Here is a 21,506-nt window from a genome sequence, read left to right as displayed (position 1 = left end):
GTTTGTTGACAGCAGTCGTACTTTCCATGGTGAATCTGTACCGTAAGTCCGTGTGGTGACTGGACAAAGACCGGGATTTTAGTTCTATTAAGACAAAACAGGCTGAGTGGCTGCTCAAAACCCTTATAGATGCTTCTTGCTTCCCTCACAACAACAAAATTGATTTACAATACTTATCATTTCATACTGTATATACAGTATTCGTATATATTACTTATGATTAATTACAGTGACACTGGTGATGCTGCACTTTTGGTTTTGGCTGTGTGTTCTGTGTTTAGTCCTATAGCATGCTACCCACATCAGTTTTCATTTCTTGGAAGAATGCCAGACTTAAAGAGCATAATACAGTGCAGTACTGCATAATGTAGTTGTGCATATAGGTTGTATAATACACAGCCAATCCCTGAACTGTATATTCATTGTATGATACACCCAGAAAATTGCAAATACATACATTTCCAGCCAAGTCCACATTTGCAGTATTGACCAGAGTGTGTGAGGTTTAGTTTGCTCTTACATCTGACCTACCTCTGTGATTGCGTTGGTCCCTGGCTCGTTAGCAGAGGAGGAGACAAGCTCTGCCAGACATGAAACATGGGATTCACTGGAGCTTGGTGCATATACCATCAATTGGCTTTCATAGTTATTAGTACATGTTAAGAAAGTGGGGAATCAAGATGACTAGATTTAAACGTTGCCCAATAGTAAAGGAAAGGAATGATGGTGGTCGAGGGATTACAGCAAATAATGTATGTCATAAATCTAGTACAGCATTTAGTACAGTACTTACATCTGGAGGTAAATAAAACACATTTTGACTTGATTTTGGGGCAGCTAAGAAGAGGTAGTTCTCCCATCTAGTAAAGGATTACTTAATTATCCCATCCATGGTATGCATCTTGGCTTCTCCAGACTTTTCTCTGCCCTTTTGTATGTGAGGCATGTTGGTGATATGCCCGCCGTTCAGTTCTAGTCCATAGAGTTCATTAACGTCCTAGTCTGTTTAGTCACGACTAATATGTGTACCTTATGCTTTTGGATTATGATATACCATGTTTGTATCTTATAGGATTTTATTTCCTACCGTAAGTATATCATGTCTATTTACTCTATATATATGCACTGTGTACGTAAAGTGCATGTGCATTACATATTTATAGTATATATCATACATACACATATATGTATGTACATATATATTTTTGTGGGTGCATTTACTCTTTACCCATGTGCGGTGTATGTCAGAATGACTCAACAGTTATGACAGATAACACATTTGTAGAATAGACGTGAAAAATGTACTTTCGGCTCCCAAAAGCACATGTGATGTGATGAATTTTCTCTTTTCTGTGGAATTATATGATTTTTCTTGGACATTTCTCTACTAGTCACATGTAACTGAACATTTTTCAGTTTTGCAGGTTGTGCCATTATGAGGTGTATTAATAGACTATTTGATTGTAGGCTATGGAAGATGGACAGGGCCGATATGGTCGGGAATGCGATTGGTGGTCCTTGGGTGTCTGTATGTATGAGATGTTGTTTGGAGAAACTCCTTTCTATGCAGAATCCTTAGTAGAGACTTACGGAAAAATTATGAACCATAAGGTAAGTCTAAGGGATTAGTAGTGCTGAGTATTTTGGAGTTCATAAATCATTATGTGCTTGAAAGTATCTTCCTGATATAGAATGTTTTCTTTTGTTATCCTTTGTAATGCACAGCAATTAAGTGTCAGTCAGTTAAATGTCCATCAGTCTAAACCTTTTCTATATTCATCCTCTTTCCAGAATTGCTTTGACTTCCCAACTGATTTAGGATACGACGTCACTGAAGAAGCAAAGGATCTTATGCGACAACTTATATGTTCCTCCGAGTATAGATTAGGAAAAAATGGCATTAGTGACTTTAAGGTATGTAGTTGTAAAAGGCTTGGTTTTCAAGAAAGGCCTTTGAATTTTATTTTTTGCTTTTAACAAAGTTGGTGTTATTAAATTTTAGAATGCCTTGCAAGAAATGCAGGTCTTCATGTTACACTTGCTCTTGTACTTAGTACTTTGTTCCAATGGATGACCCAACGTTTAGTTAAATAGTACTGCATTATTATTGTGTTATGAAAGAGACTACAGTACATTCTTATGGGATGGGACAAAATTACCTGTACTTCCATAGCAAACTTCCATTGAATAGACATCTTGTATGTGGTAAACAAAGGAACAGACCAAATAAGAGTAAAAGGTTAAAGCTTAGAAGACTAAAAACAAATGAGAATGAATACTGTACATAAATGAAGAGTGTTCAGTTTTACCCTTAATTATTGGAACTCAGATCCACAACTATGGAAGAGTGCTATGGTGCAGGCTGGTGTTGAGAAAATTGGATGTGATATTTAAAATGTATAGCTGTAAAACTATCAAAAGCAATGGAGGTATTGACGTCCATGAAGCGAGCTACCTAGTGACTTGGTAAAAATGCTGTATCACATTTGCCTTGGCTAACTATAATGAATAATCACAATAGAAGAGACATATCAAAAACATTTCCTTAGAATAAACAGTAGAGTATAAACAGGGGTATTTTTGACTGTTTAAAGTATGATAATAGCATAGAGCAAGATGACACCAAAGAAGCTATGCTAAAGCTAGTGAAGACTGTGATGAGGTTAACATTGTTTTTAGTGATTACATATTTTGTCATTAGCTGAGAATATCAGTGAAGGTACTATTCCTTTATTGAAATGATTTTCTTTCATTTTGACAAAGATTTTCTCTACTTGGACATGAGTAAATAATGCATGCTAGACATTTGCAAAAGATTGATTGGTGGACCTGATGTTTCAGAATCATGCGTGGTTTGCTGGTGTAGACTGGGAAACATTGCGAGACAGCACCGCACCTTATATCCCGGAAGTTTCAAGCCCAACAGACACGAGTAACTTTGATGTGGATGAAACCGAAGCAAGAAGCCAAGATGCCTGTCCCCCTCCAGCAAATCCGGCCTTTAGTGCTCTACATTTACCCTTTGTTGGGTTTTCATTCACTCAGGGAAGGTATGTAAACCTGTTGCTCATTGTGCAGTACAATTGCATGAATGTAGTTCTGTATTGTTACTATTTTCTTCTCTGTATTCAGCTTATGTCTTTATAGGACATTACTTTGTACATCCAACAGCTCATACTTACAGTAAACTAATTTAAGAGAGAGAATCAATTATCTCATGTAGCTGCTTAATATTAATTATACATTAACTGGAAAAGTTTAATTTTGTTAAAGGAAGGAAGAAAGGAAAGTGTCAATACCTTTTTATTTTTTCTTTGTGTCATTGTTATTGGTGTACATAAGAAGTACTTTTCACCTGATTGGTGGTATGTCTTTTCAGCAAAATTAGCGATAAAGGTTGTCTGTTAACCTTATCACTAACTGCATCAGTTCATTTTGAAAATGCTACTGATGTCATTTCTTTTGAGAGACGGACAAAGCGTCTTGAATTGGAAAAAGGTGCAGACAGACCTGACAGTACATCTTCCAGCGAAGAGGTGAAGCATCTCCTGGATCAAGTACAGACATTAACTAAGCAAAATAGAGGTAAGTCTCATTGTTTTGTTTTGTCTCATGTGTCTCTCCTGTGCAGAATTTACAGAACTGTTCCTTGGCACTAGTTATTGAATGAGGTGAAAACTGATGTAAAAATATTCTCATTTGACTTTATTTTAGGGTGAATTTTGGATATTGTGAATAACAAAACTTGTTTGTTTACCCCTTGACAGAATTATCAACAGAACTGAATACGTTTAAGAGAAGAGGAGGCGAAATTGACAGCGAAACAGACATGAAAATGAAAGAGTTAGATCGTCAGATAAAGGCCTTCACCCAAGAAAAGGAAAATACTGCAAGGGTAAGCAAGCTCACTTTTGTGACTTTAGGAAGGTTGTTTTTTAACCCTTTAACGCCGACTGGACGTATTTTAAGTCGACAAAAGTTGTCCGTCAGGTGCCAAGTGGACGTAAAATACGTCTACTACAAAAAGTTTTTTTAAATATTCGCGGAAAAATACTTATAGGCCTCATTTGCAAAAAATTTTAAATCACGCGCCTTGAGGGATGCTGGGAGTTCACGGATCATGCTGTTGTTTTGTTTACAAGCGTGACCCAGCTGCGCATGTGCGAATTTCTTTCTTATCCCAAAAGAAAGCATCAGCTAACTGCTGAAAATCTCAGATTTTCTTTTGTCACTTTGTCATAATTTTTGCACCGTTTTCTATTAGCCTTTACATAAAGTTTTATATATGAAAACGTGCACAATTTCATGTAGAATACAACAAAAAATAACTCATGGTTGTAGCTTTTATCAATTTTGACATATTTTCATATATATCACAATAAGTGCCAAAATTTCAACCTTCGGTCAACTTTGACTCTACTGAAATGGTCGAAAAATGCAGTTGTAAGCTAAAACTCTTACATTCTAGTAATATTCAATCATTTACCTTCATTTTGGAACAAACAAGAAGTCTCTAGCACAATATTTCGATTTATGGTGAATTTTTGAGAAAAACTTTTTCCTTACATCCGCACGCGCTAACTCTGCTGAAAATCTCAGAAATTCTTTAGTCACTTTGTTGTAATTTTTGCACTGTTTTCTGTTAGCCTTTACATAATGTTTTATATATGAAAATGTGTGCAATTTCATGTAGAATAATACAAAAAATAACTCATGGTAGTAGCTTTTATCAATTTTGACATATTTTCATATAAATCATGATGTGCCGAAATTTCAACCTTCGGTCAACTTTGACTCGACCGAAATGGTCGAAAAATGCAATTGTAAACTAAAACTCTTACATTCTAGTAATATTCAATCATTTACCTTAAATTTGCAACAAACGAGAAGTCTCTAGCACAATATTTCTATTTATGGTGAATTTTTGAAAAAATACTTTTTCCTTACGTCCACGCTAACTCTGCTGAAAATCTTGTAAGAGCCTGACGCCGTCTCTTGCAAACGTGTGTGTCCGTGTGTTTGTCTTCCATCGGAGTGGACAGGACAACAAGAGCATCTCGTTTTCTTTTTCTAAAGGAACGTGATTTCAACCATACAATATTTCCATCTGTTTCTCCTTAACCATTGTTGTCTTGATGTATGTACAATCACCACTACTTGCATTGCCATGCAAGCATTCCAATCATGTACTCATAATGTTCCAACAAATCTTCTGCATCAAAGTGTGAAGACGCTAAACGTCTCGCCACTCCGATGGATGACGAACACACGAACACACGTGTTTGGAAGAGACGGCGTCAGGCTCTTACAATCTCAGAAATTCTTTAGTTAATTTGTCGTAATTTTTGCACCGTTTTCTATTAGCCTTTACATAAAGTTTTATATATGAAAATGTGTGCAATTACATGTAGAATACAACAAAAAATAACTCATGGTTGTAGCTTTTATCAATTTTGACATATTTTCATATAAATCACGATAAGTGCCAAAATTTCAACCTTCGGTCAACTTTGACTCGACCGAAATGGTCGAAAAATGCAATTGTAAGCTAAAACTCTTACATTCTAGTAATATGCAATCATTGACCTGCATTCTGCAACAAACGAGAAGTCTCTAGCACAATATTTTGATTTATGGTGAATTTTTGAAAATACTTTTTCCTTACGTTCGTGCTCGCTCTGCTGAAAATCTCAGAAATTCTTTAGTCACTTTGTCTTAATGTTTGCACCGTTTTATATTAGCCGTTACATAACGTTTTAATGAAAGTGTGCGCAATATCATGTAGAATACAACAAAAAATAACTCATGGTTGTAACTTTTATCAGTTTTGAAATATTTTCATATAAATCACGGTAAGTGCCAAAATTTCAACCTTCGGTCAACTTTGACTTGACCGAAATGGTCGAAAAATGCAATTGTAAGCTAAAACTCTTACATTTTAGTAATATTCAATCATTTACCTTCATTTTGCAACAAACGAGAAGACTCTAGCACAATATTTCGATTATAGTGAATTTTTGAAAAAAACTTTTTCCTTATGTCCGCGCGCTCTAACTCTGCTGAAAATCTCAGAATTTCTTTAGTCACTTTGTCATAATTTTTGCACCATTTTATATTAGCCATTACATAAAGTTTTATATATGAAAATGTGCTCAATTTCATGTTGAATACATCAAAAAATAACTCATGGTTGTAGCTTTTATCAGTTTTGAAATATTTTCATATAAATCACGATGTGCCGAAATTTCAGCCTTCGGTCAACTTTGACTCTACCGAAATGGTTGAAAAATGCTATTGTAAGCTAAAACTCATACATTCTAGTAATATTCAATCATTTACCTTCATTTTGCAACAAGCGAGAAGTCTCTAGCACAATATTTTGATTTATGGTGAATTTTGGAAAAACTTTTTCCTTACGTCCGCGCGCCAACTCTGCTGAAAATCTCAGAATTTCTTTAGTCACTTTGTTGTAATTTTGCACCATTTTATATAAGCCGTTACATAAAGCTTTATATATGAAAATGTGTGCAATTTCATGTTGAATACAACAAAAAATAACTCATGGTTGTAGCTTTTATCAGTTTTGAAGTATTTTCATATAAATCACGATAAGTGCCAAAATTTCAAACTTCAGTCAACTTTGACTCGACCGAAATGGTCGAAAAATGCAATTGTAAGTTAAAACTCTTACATGCTAGTAATATTCAATCATTTACCTTCATTTTGCAACAAACGGGAAGTCTCTAGCACAATATTTCGATTTATGGTGAAGTTTTGAAAAAAGCTTTTTTTTACGTCCGCAAGTTACGAATTCATGCATCATTTTGTGATAATATTTTCTCTGTGTTGCTTTGATCGTTTTACAATTTGTTATATACCAAAATCATTGCAATTTAGTGTACAATACAAAGGAAAAAAAATAACTCATTAGCTTTAACCGTTTTGCTCACAGCACGATTTGTATACAATTATATATGAATTTTTTTTCGTGCTGTCATATATTCCAATATTTATGTATGATAATGATATTTTTTTCATTTCTGATGGTTGCATACTGAACTTCAGGCAATGGGAAAAAAAGGAGCCTAAAATGAACTTTTAATCTTAAAAACTAAGCGTGCTATGATTTTTTGGAAAAAAACTTTCTTTCCGCTTCGGCGCTAACTCTCAAACCCTGTCAGCATACGGCAGACACTTTTGTAAATAGAGGCTCGGCGTTTAAGGGTTAATGAACTATGAGTTAAGTAAGCTTACTGTGAATTATAATCTTACCCATATAAATAAATCAGTCATTCAATTGTATTTTGCGCCAAGTTCCCTTGGGTCATCCCAGTATTGTATTCCTCTCCCACTTTGTTGTTCATTGTTCTCAGACATGTCTTTCTAGGTCCACCTGTCTGATGTCTTCCTTCGGCAATCCTCTTCGTACTTCCTGCTGTAAAGATGCTCTGTTTACTTTCAACTGCTCACTTTTACTTATTGATTAAAGTGTCCTAGTCCAGTTTCTTCTCTTGTCTTCCTTTTGGTTATTCTGTCCTGCCACTTACAGGTCATTCATAATATTCTTCTCAAAAGTTTGTTGAGTTCCTCATTGGACGAGTTGGTAGAGTTCTTGGCTAGCACTCTGCTGGGCCCACGTTCGAGTCTCCGGCTGGCCAATGAAGAATTAGAGGAATTTATTTCTGGTGATAGAAATTCGTTTCTCGGCATAATGTGGTTCGGATTCCACAGTAAGCTGTAGGTCCCATTGCTAGGTAACCAATTGGTTCTTAGCCATGTAAAATAAGTCTAATCCTTTGGGCCAGCCCTAGGAGAGCTGTTAATCAGCTCAGTGGTCTGGTTAAACTAAGGTATACTTAACTTCTACCTTTCACAGTTGGGCTGTCCTGTGACTTATGTCCATGTATCAGTATTGTTAAATAAAAAACAAGATTATGGATAAGGTTTTACTGTATTGTTAAATGTCTTATTTTTTATGAAAATGTTAGAAAAAAAATGTATTGTTTCATTTTGTCCGTTCATTCTCAAGTTCTTCATGCTGTGATTTTCACCTTTTTGTGTAAACAAATCTTTGGTGATTCCTGTCAAGCCTTGAAATGTGACTTGATGGTGTGGTGAAGTACTCAGATTATTATTATTTTAGCTCAGAGGTTCATAACATCTGATCTGTTATTATGATATTTTTGAAACTTGAACCCTGGACTGGAAAGTTTGGAATCTGCAACTAACTTTACATACAAGAGTAAGTCTGCTCATATCATCTCTTGAGATATGATATAAAAATTGGTCTGTTTGTTGTCCTTCCTAGTAAAGGTTTACCCATTTACTTTACTCTTCATTTGCTTACCTTTAGAATCAGAGAAAAGAATAGATCATAATTTTCATCATATTTGTTCTTCCAGGAAATGGCAGAAATTCAAGAAAAACTAACTCTTCAGACTAAAGAGCTACAAGATGCCCTTTCGCAGCGCAAGTTGGCCATGTCGGAATACAGCGAAGTGTCAGATAAGTAAGTTCCAGTCATCTTATAGTTTAGATTTACTCTTCCAGAATAATACTCGTGTTAGTTGTGCTTCATCCATTTGCACTTGTTGAGATGAGAATATTCCAGTCTGCCTGTTGGCTAGCTGGTTGTATGTGTGGATGCCCACATTTGTGTATATTCAACGTCTAATTAGCAATTTGTTATGTCCATGGTTTTGAGAGAATCGTTGTAAAATAGTGATTTGACTTTTTGTAAAACAGAGTCAGATTTGAGAGGATCGAACTCCCATACATTATAAAATATGAAATAGTGTTGGAGAATTCTCAGATTATTAGGAAAAGTATAGAAGTTTTAGGGGTGCCCCCTTAGCGCACATTTTTTCTGGATATTTGCAAACACTTGTTGGTAGGTCAGAAAAAAGCTGAATATTTAATTGACTACAAATTAATTTCAGGTTAACAGAGCTCAGGAATCAAAAACAAAAGATGTCAAGACAAGTTCGAGATAAAGAAGAAGAACTGGAAACAGCTATGCAGAAAATAGATACATTGCGACAAGACTTGAGAAGAGCTGAGAAGCTTCGGCGAGAGTTAGAGGTAAGTATCCATCAGAAAATATATTGTTGTCGATTTGCTTGGGGAATATGTGTCCTTTAAAGAATGTTCTGAGTGTAATAAGATCTAACTCAGTGATGAAAATATTCCATTGTATCCTTTTGAGAGCGTCATTGATGTGTCACCTGAAATTTATTATGAAATTAATGTTGTTAAAATATCTGCTTATAGTAACTTGGTATGTACACATTCACCATTATTTCTACTAGATTATTTAGCACTGCGAATAACAGATTTGTTATTAACATCATGCTATAAAACACGAAGAGTTCATTATGCTGAACAACAACACAAACTTCATGAACTAAGTATAAAAAGTATCATCCTTGTGTGTTGAATAGATTCACTGTTATTTGTTAAGGTGCTACAGCATTACTGATAAGTTGGAAATGTTAATGAACACAAATTTGTTTATTTCATAAGTACACACAAGAAATGATTGAAATATTTGATGTAGTTCTTGAACACAGGTGTTGTGCATGAGGCATTGCTATTTGTATATTTCCTGTGCATAAATGTGTTAATATATCCCACTGCAATGACCGATTACACAGGGCCGGTTTGAAGAGGCTGAAGCAGAGGCCACAAAAGAACGCAAGTTACGAGAACGCTCTGAGGAGTACACACGCAGTATTGAGGGAGAATTAGAAAAGATGAACCAAAGGTCTCAGGGTAGAAGTCCATCCCTTCACTCCATAGAAGCATCACAGGAGGTCACCAGGTAAAGCCATTTTATTTTCCCATTTTAGTACATCTGAAAAGTTTATTAGTTAACCCTTTAACGCCGACTGGACGTATTTTACATCGACAAAAATTGTCTTTTGGGTGCCAAGTGGATGCAAAATACGTTGACTACAAAATTTTTTTTAAATATTTGCGGAAAAATACTTCTAGGCCTCGTTTGCGAAAAATTTTCAGTCGTGCCTTGAGGGATGCTGGGAGTTCACGGATCACGCTGTTGTTTTGTTTACAAGCGTGACCCAGCTGCGCATGCGCGAATTTTCTTCTTACCCCAAAAGAAAGCATCAGCTAACTCTGCTGAAAATCTCGGAAATTCTTTAGTCATTTTGTCGTAATTTTTGCCCCGTTTTCTATTAGCCTTTACATAAAGTTTTATATATGAAAATGTGTGCAATTTCATGTAGAATACAACAAAAAATAACTCATGGTTGTAGCGTTTATCAATTTTGACATATTTTCATATAAATCACGATAAGTGCCAAAATTTCAACCTTTGGTCAACTTTGACTCGACCGAAATGGTCGAAAAATGCAATTGTAAGCTAAAACTCTTACATTCTAGTAATATTCAATCATTTAACTTCATTTTGCAACAAAAGAGAAGTCTCTAGCACAATATTTCGATTTATGGTGAATTTTTGAAAAAAAAACTTTTTCCTTACGTCCGCGCTAACTCTGCCAAAAATCTTGTAAGAGCCTGACGCCATCTCTTGCAAACGTGTGTGTTCTTGTGTTTGTCGTCCATCGGAGTGGAGAAGACAACAAGAGCGTCTCGTTTTCTTTCTCTAAAGGAACGTGATTTCAACCATACAATATTTCCATCTGTTTCTCCCTAACCGTTGTTGTCTTGATGCATGTATAATCACCACTACTTGCATTGCCATGCAAGCATTCTAATCATGTACTCATAATGTTCCAACGAATCTTCTGTATCAGACTGTGTGTGTGTTTCTGTTTGTGAAGACGCCAAACGTCTTGCCACTCCGATGGACGACGAACACACGAACACACACGTGTTTGGAAGAGACGGCGTCAGGCTCTTACAATCTCAGAAATTCTGTAGTCACTTTGTCATAATTTTTTGCACAGTTTTGTATTAGCCGTTACATAAAGTTTTATATATGAAAATGTGTGCAATTTCATGTAGAATACAAAAAAAAATAACTCATGGTTGTAGCTTTTATCAATTTTGACATATTTTCATATAAATCACGATAGGTGCTAAAATTTCAACCTTCGGTCAATTTTGACTCGAGTGAAATGGTCGAAAAATGCAATTGTAAGCTAAAACTCATACATTCTAGTAATATTCAATCATTTACCTTCGTTTTGCAACAAACGAGAAGTCTCTAACTCTGCTGAAAAAGAAATTGTTTTGTCACTTTGTCGTAATTTTTGCACCGTTTTATATTAGCCGTTACATAACGTTTTATATGTGAAAATGTGCGCAATTTCATGTAGAATACTACAAAAAATAACTCATGGTTATAGCTTTCATCAGTTTTGAAGTAAGTGCCAAAATTTCAACCTTCAGTCAACTTTGACTCGACCGAAATGGTAGAAAAATGCAATTGTAAGCTAAAACTCTTACATTTTAGTAATATTAAATTATTTACCTTCATTTTTTGCAACAAACGAGAAGTCTCTAGCACAATATTTCGATTTATGGTGAATTTTTGAAAAAACTTTTTCCTTACGTCTGCTTGTGCTAACTCTGCTGAAAATCTCAGAATTTCTTTAGTCACTTTGTCGTAATTTTTGCACCGTTTTATATTAGCCGTTACATAAAGTTTTATATATGAAAGTGTGCGCAATTTCATGTAGAATACAAAAAAATAAAATAACTCATGGTTATAGCTTTTATCAGTTTTGAAATATTTTCATATAAATCACGATAAGTGCTGAAATTTCGACCTTCGGTCAACTTTGACTCGACCGAAATGGTCGAAAAATGCAGTTGTTTTGTGATAATATTTGCTCTGTGTTGCTTTGATCGTTTTACAATTTGTTATATACCAAAATTATCGCAATTTAGTGTACAGTACAAAAAAGAAAAAAATCATTAGCTTTAACTGTTTTGCTCACAGTGCAATTTGTATAAAATTATATATGAAATTTTTTTTTGTGCTGTCATATATTCCAATATTTATATATGATAATGATATTTTTTTTCATTTCTGATGGTTGCATACTAAACTTCAGGCAATGAGAAAAAAAGGAGCCAAAAATTAACTCTTAATCTTAAAAACTAAGCATGCTGTGATTTTTTGAAAAATACTTTCTTTCTGCTTCGGCGCTAACTCTCAAACCCCGTCGGCATATGGCAGACACTTTTGTAAATAGAGGCTCGGCGTTTAAGGGTTAATTGGAAATGTTTCTGAAGACAATTTAAACTATATTTCTATTAGACTTTTGAATCTGTGACAGTTTTAATTTGTGTGTTGTCGAAAATTCCACAGGTTAAAAGCAGATTTAGAGAGAGTGTGTGTTGACCAAGAAGAGAGAGCACAACAGCAAGCCCTCCGACACACTCATGAAATGGCAGCATTACGAGATCAACTTGCAGAGGCTGAATCCAGTAAGAAAACATTGCAGAATGAGGTTAGTATTCAGTGACTTACAGCTGTATAGAATTACATATTCAGTTGTCCCTATTAACAGTTCAAGAATTTGTTCAGTGTCTTATATGGAGGTTCGTTGCTAAACCCAGTCGGAAAAAATTACATCTTGTCATTTTTGTTATGATTGATCATTTATATCAACCATTCACGAGTCAGTTTATTGACTGTGTTCATTTTTGTGAACAGAAATTTTATTGAAAGTAACAAGGTATTATAGAGAAAGCCCAAAAGGAAAATGGATCTCATGGGGAGAGGGACAATACTTTTGGCAACTGGGCTTTTGAGGCACAGTATGGCCGGACTTTTGAGGCAGTATGGCTGGGTATATTATTGAACATAAACTTTTTGTTATAAGGGATGATCTACATAATGTAAAAAACTGGACTTCAGTGTAGACTATTACTCATTTTCCCCTAACTTATATTAAAATTTAATTTATGTAAATAACTGAGTTTTTGAGGTTGGAATGTGTAGTGACTTTCATCCTTTTTTATCCTTTTTTTTTTTTATTCAGAAGCAAAATGCTCCCTTGATTAGTGTGGACTTGTTTTATACTTCAGGTGACTACATTGAATAAGAAAGTCGAACAGTTGCGCAGTGAATTAGAAAAGAGAACTGAAGAACAAGAGGACTCTGTGATGGACGTTAAACGAAGGCATGACCGTGAGAAGGCTATGCTGCTGGAAGATAACAAGAAGCTCCTGGAAGATGTCGAGAGAGTGAGTATTTTTATTGTATATTTAAAATATTACCATATGACAATCAAAGCTAAGTGGTCATTTGTTGCTGGTCATCAGTCAGGAGCTCAATTTCATCACGACTGAATTTGGATAACAGACAGACATACAGAATTACAGATCATTTATTGGATTATAAATAAGGTAGTTTAACCGGATCACAAAGGCAAAATGATTAGTTTCTATAGGATGGCCTTAAGAGTTTATGTTTAATGAACTGGAATTCAGAGTAGGAATAATTTCAAGAAAGGCAATAGCCAGGTGGCAAGATTACAAAAAGCAACCCTTTCAAGATTTGTGTGTGAGGGGTAAGGGACAAAGTAAAGGGCCTTTAATTCAGCCTATAGTGTAAAACGAATTTGGGGCTCATACAGAGTTAAAGCAGATTAAATGTAAGAGTCATATGCAGGTGTTGAATAACCCGAAAAAAATGGCCAAAGAAGGAAGATGGGAGGAAGGAAAGAACAGATGAAGTAATAGTGTTAAGGGGAATAAAAATGTGAGCAAGGAGAAGAGAAAAAGAAAAGGAAGGGAAAAGGTCTGAATTAGGGGTTATAACAAGGAAAAGTAGAGAATGTGGTAGACTTTCATATCAGGGAAAAGGCTGCCGGTAAAGATTTTATGATTAAATATTTTCAAGAACCTCATCACATGAGGCTTTGCAAAAATACAAATAACTTCTGACGTTATATGGAATTATGTTATAAATTGGTAGATGGGTCTTATGTAAAGGCAAGTGGTATTTTAGGAAGTTTTTTTTTTTTTAAATTGGTGTTTTACATGTACGGTACAAATAAATTTGCCTTAGACATCTCTCCTCAAGGTGTTTGTGAAGTACTGTAGTAGCAGTGGAGGCACTGTATATTGCTCCAGTGGTTAAGATTTGTATCTCAGCTCTCTTTTTGAAGTATCTTTCATGACTGAGAATATCATGATTCTGATCAGACATAAATGCAGAGCAGTAATTGTACAGGATAGAGTTAAGTTACCTATCACATGGGATTTGGGGGCCTCCTTTCAGCTACATTGGATTTCAAAGGTATCACAGTGAAAAGCAAACTGCAGTTGTAAGTCAAAGTAAACACACTTTAGTGTGATTTTGTCATGGGCCATCCTGCAGACAGGGGCAAAACTTCTACCTAATCAGTGATGAGAAAAATATTTTGTGCAAGTGACTATAACTTTTATTATTAAGTGATTTAAAAGACAACTAACTACACCTAAAGAATTTGCTGTTACATATATTGACATGTATAAAGATATAAAGCTAACAGTTTAAATTAAATTTTAGTCTTCAGTGATGGGGTCAGATTTTAGTTTTATTAAAAAGTACATTTTTAAGATTAAGTGAATGCTATGTATTTTCTGTTGAATAATTGGAAGGTAAATAAACCATAAGCTTTCTATCCATGCTGCATCATTCTAATGTCTAAAGCTTGGAAGGGTAGTTGTACAATATATGGGTATTATAGTATAATTGGAAATAATTTTATGATGGTGATAATGGTGGGTTGTATTCCCTTTGTAATCCTGCTATTACTTCCACAGCTCACTGATAACGTCAACAGAATGCAAAATGAACGGCGAGCTCTGGAAGAAGAATACGATGACCTTCGTAACAAGAAGGAATCGATAGCCCAGTGGGAAGCCCAGATTACCGAAATCATTCAGTGGTATGCGCAGTGTTTTCTGTCCATAGGAATTTAAATTTAAGTTTTCCTTATTTAAAAGTTATAAATTGAGAATTACTTGGGAACTTTTGTTTCAGTGAGTTGAAGGAGAAATTGGGAGTATGCAGTTTTTAAAGTCTGCTGTATATTTTGTGTATTTACTATAAATCCTTTAGTGCTGAACTGTGACAAGTGAAAGCTGATATATAGGAATTTATTAATATCCTTGATGTAGTTGATAATGTTGGTTAACTTTGCGTAATAAATCTTAATCATGATATCAAATTAAGCTTTATTTTCAAATAACGGGAATAGAGGGCATTTCAGTTCTTTATAATTTTTGTAGGGTTAGTGCAGCAGTATTCTCTAGTTTTATATATGTGTGAAAGTGCTGCAAGTTTTTCAGAATATTTTCGTCTCTTCTCAAAAAGAGAATACTATCTTATATGTTGTGTGCTGTCATTAATGAAATAAGTGAAATGGGTGTTCTAAATGTCAGCTTGGTTTTTGTTGTCTTCAGGGTTAGTGACGAGAAAGATGCGCGTGGCTATCTTCAGGCATTAGCAACACGCATGACAGAAGAACTTGAATCGCTTAAAGTATCAGGTGTAGTAGGAGGCGGTTGTTCAATATTAACGCACCCTGAGAAGAACTGGCGAAATAGGCGCTCTCAGAAATTGGACAAGATGGAGTTACTGAATCTGCAGTCATCTTTGAATTCTGAAATCCAAGCAAAGCAAGCCATATCAGAAGAACTCAGCAAAGTGCGAGCTGATCTTGTTGCGTCACAGAAGTAAGATTTATGGCTCTTGTTGCTAGAATTAGATATCATTATTGTCAAGAGGAAATAAATTTTTAAAATCCATACTCAAGATTTCCTTTTTGTCATTATACTGTAAAATAGTGCAGCCATTTTTGAAGATTGAAAATTAGCTGGTAAATGTTGCTAAGGCCAATTTAATGCATCTTTCAGGGATGTCCGGGAATTCAAGCAGAGGTATGAAAATGTGTCGAGGGAGAACATGAGAAAAGAGAAGCAGATTCGCGAATTGCAGACGAGATTAGAAGCTGGTGAGGGCTGTAAGTAGTCTAGGCCTGCGTTATGCTTTTTGTTCTGGTTTATGTAGCTTAAGCAAAATTATGATTTTTCTAAACATGCCTCTTGTTTCATCATTGAAGTTCTGGTGTTGCTAATTAAGCATTTTGCCATCAACATACAGACACTGAAAGTTATCCATGAATTGTTCTTTTACATTTTTCAACAGAAATGGAATGTTGGTATGCTACACTGTTAAGTCATATTACATTTTAATTAAAATTTTTAATGTTACCATAGGAATTTGTAGAGGAAAAGTAGGGTCCAGTAAAGCAGCAGTTTGTGCTTTGTGCAAATGCCTGTTTCCAAGGTACAAAGTTTATTTTCACCAAAGGAAATTTGCTAAAAGTAGTTGGCTTTAAGACAACAAGGGTAGCCATAAACTCGATATCAAGTGGTTATTGTAATGTGCTATGTTGATGATGATGAGGGAAGTTTCATCTCAAGGTCCTATTTAGGTTGTTGTAGTTTGGGTGGTATTTTGAGAAATCCCTTATTTTTTGCAGTGGTTCTCTACTCGCTTTACACTGTACAGTGCTGTGGGAAAGTTCTTCATACTTTTGCTGTATGGACTTAGTTTTGTGTGATGGTGCTTTGGGATAGTTGAGAAATATGAAAAGTAACAGAAATGAAGAAGTTTTTGAGTGTGGAGAGACTATATATGATGTACAAAACTCCAGGCAAGTAAGGGAATAATTTTGTTCTACAGTGTTCCCCCACTTTTTTGTGGGGATAGGTTCCAGAACCCACTGGAAATGCAAAATCTGCAAAAATGCAAAATCCCCCTCTAAAAACACTTGTAACTGCCAATTACTGTATACCCCTTAAATTAAAATGTTTATAACAGCCTATTTTAACAGTTCACTGCCTAATTTAATAGTTCAAACAAAAATATACCGTAAATTATCATGAATGCAATGTGAAAAAATACAGTAATTAGTGAATACATTGTTGCCTTATGAAAAAAGAAAATTAATGATAATTTTAGAGATATGGTCCATAGAAAAATTTGTGAATGGGTGAAAATTCCTGTATAAAATTGAAACTTATGTTCCACAAAAATCTGCAGTAAAGTGAAGTGTGAAAAAGTGGGGGTCCACTGTATACTTACTGGTTCTAAGGAATGTCTCAATGCAGTGTGACTTAGAGTCTGAGAATTGCCATCCTTAATGATGGATTGCAGGTGACTGGCAGATATAAGAAAAACTGAAGCGAGTTCAAATGCTCCATCAGGTTGTCAAAGGAATTTCAAGCTGTTTGCTGGTCTCGTTTGCAAGAAGTAAACTTACTCACTCTAGTAGTGAATACCTGTATCTGTATCGCCGGAAGTATTTTAAAGAAAAATAACAAAAGTATTTGGGCTTATTCAATAGATTAACATGTTATTAAGAAGAGGTGGTTACACCCCAGACAGCAGCTGGTATCCAGTTACCAATAGCTAGTCCATCTTGTTGTCTATAATACTCTTCACTGTCAGTGGTGATGTTAATTTCATGTTGGACTCTTTCTTCCTCTCTCGTTTGGCAAAGTATAATAGATCTATTGCTGTTACTATTCTTTCTGATCAGACTGGAAGCAACAGTGCTGTGATGAATTTTAGTACTAGGCAAAAAGTAGTCAGGGCTGGAGTTGGAGGTCAGATACCATCCTTTTGATATTTAAACCAGATGTGGTGTTTCTTTGTATGGTTTTTCTTAAATATTTTAACAAAGTTCTTTGGTTGATAAATATACACTAGCAAATGGGATGGTTCCTTAGTGGCTTTGTATTGACAGTTTTTTTCAGATTTTACAAACTCTAGTTAGTGTTTTTTTCCAAATACCAAAAACTACTGTGTTGTTCAGTTTAGCACAAAGACAGTGATTGCTGACTGTGGTTATTTAGTACCTTATGTTTATAATTTCTGATGACCTAATGGATGCAAGTGTAGGTGAAATATATTCTCAGATACAAATGATTTACGTGGGGATGAAGTACAATTTTTTAATCAATAAAATTCCTTTTTGAATCAGTTACGTCCATGAGATGTGAACTTTCTGTGCTTGAACTGATAGCTCATGGTTGCTGGTGATTCTACTACTTGAAGAGTAAGCACTCTGGAAATTCTTCATTTATTGGGCTGTACATTCACTTTACAGAATATATATTTTACATACAGTACTGTACAGTACGTGGTCGGTCATTAAAATAAATGTGATGATTGTAGCTAATCAGCATACTGTACAGTTGATGCTGATAGGCAGCTCGGTGTTGGATATGACAAGGGGTTGTGCTAGTTATACAGATGGTTTTCGCAGTCATACATCACACTGGTAATGTTTAGTCTTATAAATTTTCATGCTGTATGAATTGATTTTATTCCAGGTACAGTATTTGTGATACCATTGTTACATTGTGTTTTTTATAAATTTTATTTTATTATTGCTTTTCTTGTTTAAAACTGTTTCAAAGTATACAGTACATTTGTGTGTAATGATGCAATGGATTGTTGGAAATATTGAATACATTTGTCCACAATGATGCAATGGATTTTTAGAAATTGACAACATTAAATGGACTTCGAGGTACTCATGATACAATTTATTTGTAGGCGTTCACAATTTTTTTTTCTGTTTTAGTGACAATTTGGACTTTTGCTTTTTGTGTTGCTGGTGTTGTCCTTGGATTAATCACGTAGAAATAATACTCACACTGAAAAGCTTCTCAGCTGCTACTGTGCTTTTTCAGGGAGATAACTCAACCCTAATGCGTGTTTGAAAACCAAGCTGTATTTCCTAGGAATTTCAACAAGTCTGTCATTAACTCTTGTTGCATAGCCAAGCTTCATGAGAGAGTTGAAGCTTTGTATGTGGTGTCAAACATGTATTGGGCAATTATTTTGACATGGTAAACTTTGACTTTATTATGAAAGTTTGGAGAGCCTTATATTTATGTTTATATTTATAAATGATTATGCTCCAGTCACGATATAATTTCTACACTATTTTTCATATTCAATGTAGATTGCAGTACTGTTTTGGTACTGAGAAAGTAAACAAGTTAGAAAATGACAGTGCCTTAAAAATAGAAAAATAATATCTTTACCATGTTAAGCTTGATTATTTTTAGTGTATGTAGAGTTTATTAACGAGCTCTGGTAGACCTAAGTATGAAACATCTCTGGGGTTTATTTTTAACTTTATTCTCAAGTACTATGTATTTCTCCTTCTGTTTTGTCTTTCATTGTACATTTTTCTTTGACGTCCTTGAGAAGTTATTAACCAGATGTTATTTATATTTCTCTTGTCTTTTATGCCATTCAGAAATTTGGGGCTCAGAGCACCTTATTAGCATAAAGTTGTGTTGTGTCTTGTTCAGTGTAAATTCTTTCGCATTTTGACTGTAAAGAACTACGCGTGATCATTTTCATTTCAAACTGTAGTCTTCAAAGTGTGTTACAAAGTGCAGTTCTTTTTTTTTTTGTCCATTTTTTTCACTTTTATTCATTTTCTCATTTGGAAAGTCCAAGTATTGTATTCAGCTTTTTGCTCTTTGGTCTCTGTCTCTTAATGAAAGGCATCTGTGAAACCTTACTCTGGCATGTCACATTGCATGGTTTCAGTACTTCAGAGAATGTCTCACTTTTGCCCAGAGCTTTTTGCTGTCAGTTTTTTGAAAGATGGAATAACTCTTGAAAGCAAGGTTAGGGAAGTAAAACTTGGCATCAAACTGTAGGGTGATGAGTGAGACATCTCTTAGAGTTAAAAGCATCGCCATATTGATAATTGGGTCAGAAGGAGGGATAACCTCAAACCACTCTTTGGAATTAAAGAGTACATACGTGATCATGTGTTGGGATCCATCAATGAAATGTCACGCCCAGAAAACGAGATGTTTTGCTTAGCTGTCTGTGGAATAATAGCCTTTTAGTAAACAATAGCCAGTCTTTCTTTTTTTATCATAATTGCTTTTGCGCCTTTTTGGACAGTGGTGTGATGATTAGCCAAGCTACTCTTTGACATGAAATGTTTATTAACTATGGATTAAGCTTAATATTGTATTGTCCCCTAGTCTGGAATAGATGTCTGTGATATAGCTATTCAAATGGAAGCTGAGACTAGTTGTGGTGAGCACTAGTTAAGCTAAACCAAGCAGTAATACAGTATTTGTATATTCCAGATAGTTACCACCTTTTTCAGCTCAAAGTAGATTAATAGTTACTACTTGGTTTTTTCAGAACTTCATTTCCCAAATTCATAATTTTTTATCATGTCAGGAATGCACATTGTTTTATACTGTTAGCAATTTTTATACTGTTATTATCAAAGCTTTTTTCTGATGCATTCATACTTTTATATAGTTATTGCTTCATGTTTTTTGTTAAAGTAAAAATCAGTATTGGAAGTATTTTGAAGGGGTAAAAAAATTACTTTGAGTATCTGATATCTCTAAAGAATAATTTTGGTTTTATTTCAGTAGGTGTGTGTAGCTTCATTCCATAAGTCCTCCCCATCCATATTTTGATGATATAAGATATATGAGTATGATTTTTATCATGTTAATTCTCTCTCATTTTTCTAACATTTATGTAAATAATAAGGGAGTTGAATTTTAGCAGGTAAGAGGCACTTCTACTGACTTGTGTTCAATGCAAAAAAATTTTCTAGATGTTCTTTTTCCTCACTGGTTAGTAGTTGAAGTGTTGGGTACAAGTGAAAATCCACTGATTTTAAAAAGAATCTCCATATCCAGAAGGCGTAAGACGTATCTAAGCATATACAGTATATATATGCCTCCATTCTTGTTTTATTGTTGGCTTTAGTGGGTTTCTCTTGTGTGTCTTGGAGGTCCCTCACTGACCCAGTTATCATCTTCCTTGGGCGGCGCTGCAGACAAATTGCCCTTGTTAATTGGGCTCACTAGCTGCCTCTGGGGTTTCCTCATCCTTCTCACGAAAGTCTATTTCTGATCGCACGCACGCACATGCAGCTGCCACGCAGGAACGCAAGACTCGAAAGTTTGGTAATGTACTGTGACTGAGCCCCATTTTGGTGATCCCATACCTCTGTCTTGTCCTTCTCATCGTCCCTGAATCACCCCACCAAACACCCCTCCATATACACACATACAGCTATCTATAATTATATTACGCGTGGCTGTCCCTTTTTCCTTTTTGTCTCCCAGCGAAGGTTTTGGTGTCAGGTGCTAGAACTAAAAGGACTGCTTTCTCACAGTCTCAGTACCTTGCTAATAGTAGTAATCTGCCAGTTTTCATTGAATTGCAATTGGAACCAAAAGCTGTGATTGGAATAACAATACTCACTGTATACCAAAACCTGCTGGCTATGTGACCTACCCAAAGTTTTGCACTCTTGTTGAGTGGATGGAATCTGCGGTCATAATTCTGAAACTGTCTACTGAGCCCACCATTTTAAAGCTATTGATAGACTTTCATTTCTTTGATTGACAAAGTTTCATGGTTTTTTCAGAATTTTGACCATGATGAGGATTATTGTTGTGCAATGCATCCAGCTAACTACTAATTTGTGCCTATGAGCATTTGT

At 35.1% G+C, this 21,506-nt stretch overlaps 1 protein-coding gene across 14 annotated transcripts in view; it reads left to right on the top strand.

The window, feature by feature from the left end:
* The window catches only part of gek (serine/threonine-protein kinase gek), a 439,738-nt gene that overhangs the window by 361,887 nt on the left and 56,345 nt on the right, over positions 1 to 21,506 (top strand). For 8 of the 14 annotated variants that reach the window (XR_010855605.1, XM_067118311.1, XM_067118312.1 and 5 more), the window contains 14 exons: positions 1,468 to 1,611; positions 1,792 to 1,914; positions 2,842 to 3,050; positions 3,380 to 3,585; positions 3,768 to 3,895; positions 8,403 to 8,509; positions 8,940 to 9,081; positions 9,654 to 9,820; positions 12,299 to 12,440; positions 13,021 to 13,179; positions 14,746 to 14,870; positions 15,388 to 15,660; positions 15,841 to 15,947; positions 20,932 to 20,964. Coding sequence is in view for 13 of the 14 variants with exons in the window: in XM_067118311.1 (XP_066974412.1) it covers positions 1,468 to 1,611; positions 1,792 to 1,914; positions 2,842 to 3,050; positions 3,380 to 3,585; positions 3,768 to 3,895; positions 8,403 to 8,509; positions 8,940 to 9,081; positions 9,654 to 9,820; positions 12,299 to 12,440; positions 13,021 to 13,179; positions 14,746 to 14,870; positions 15,388 to 15,660; positions 15,841 to 15,947; positions 20,932 to 20,964 (2,065 nt within the window). In the remaining variant the exon portion in view is untranslated. The remainder of the gene's footprint in view (positions 1 to 1,467; positions 1,612 to 1,791; positions 1,915 to 2,841; positions 3,051 to 3,379; positions 3,586 to 3,767; positions 3,896 to 8,402; positions 8,510 to 8,939; positions 9,082 to 9,653; positions 9,821 to 12,298; positions 12,441 to 13,020; positions 13,180 to 14,745; positions 14,871 to 15,387; positions 15,661 to 15,840; positions 15,948 to 20,931; positions 20,965 to 21,506) is intronic. The other 6 variants (XM_067118318.1, XM_067118315.1, XM_067118317.1 and 3 more) reach the window with 1 other exon arrangement.

Source organism: Macrobrachium rosenbergii, chromosome 16 (assembly GCF_040412425.1).
Source record: "Macrobrachium rosenbergii isolate ZJJX-2024 chromosome 16, ASM4041242v1, whole genome shotgun sequence".
Lineage (NCBI taxonomy): Eukaryota > Metazoa > Arthropoda > Malacostraca > Decapoda > Palaemonidae > Macrobrachium > Macrobrachium rosenbergii.
The sequence above is the reverse complement of the archived record's forward strand: the minus strand, read 5'-3'. Positions and strand labels throughout refer to the sequence as shown.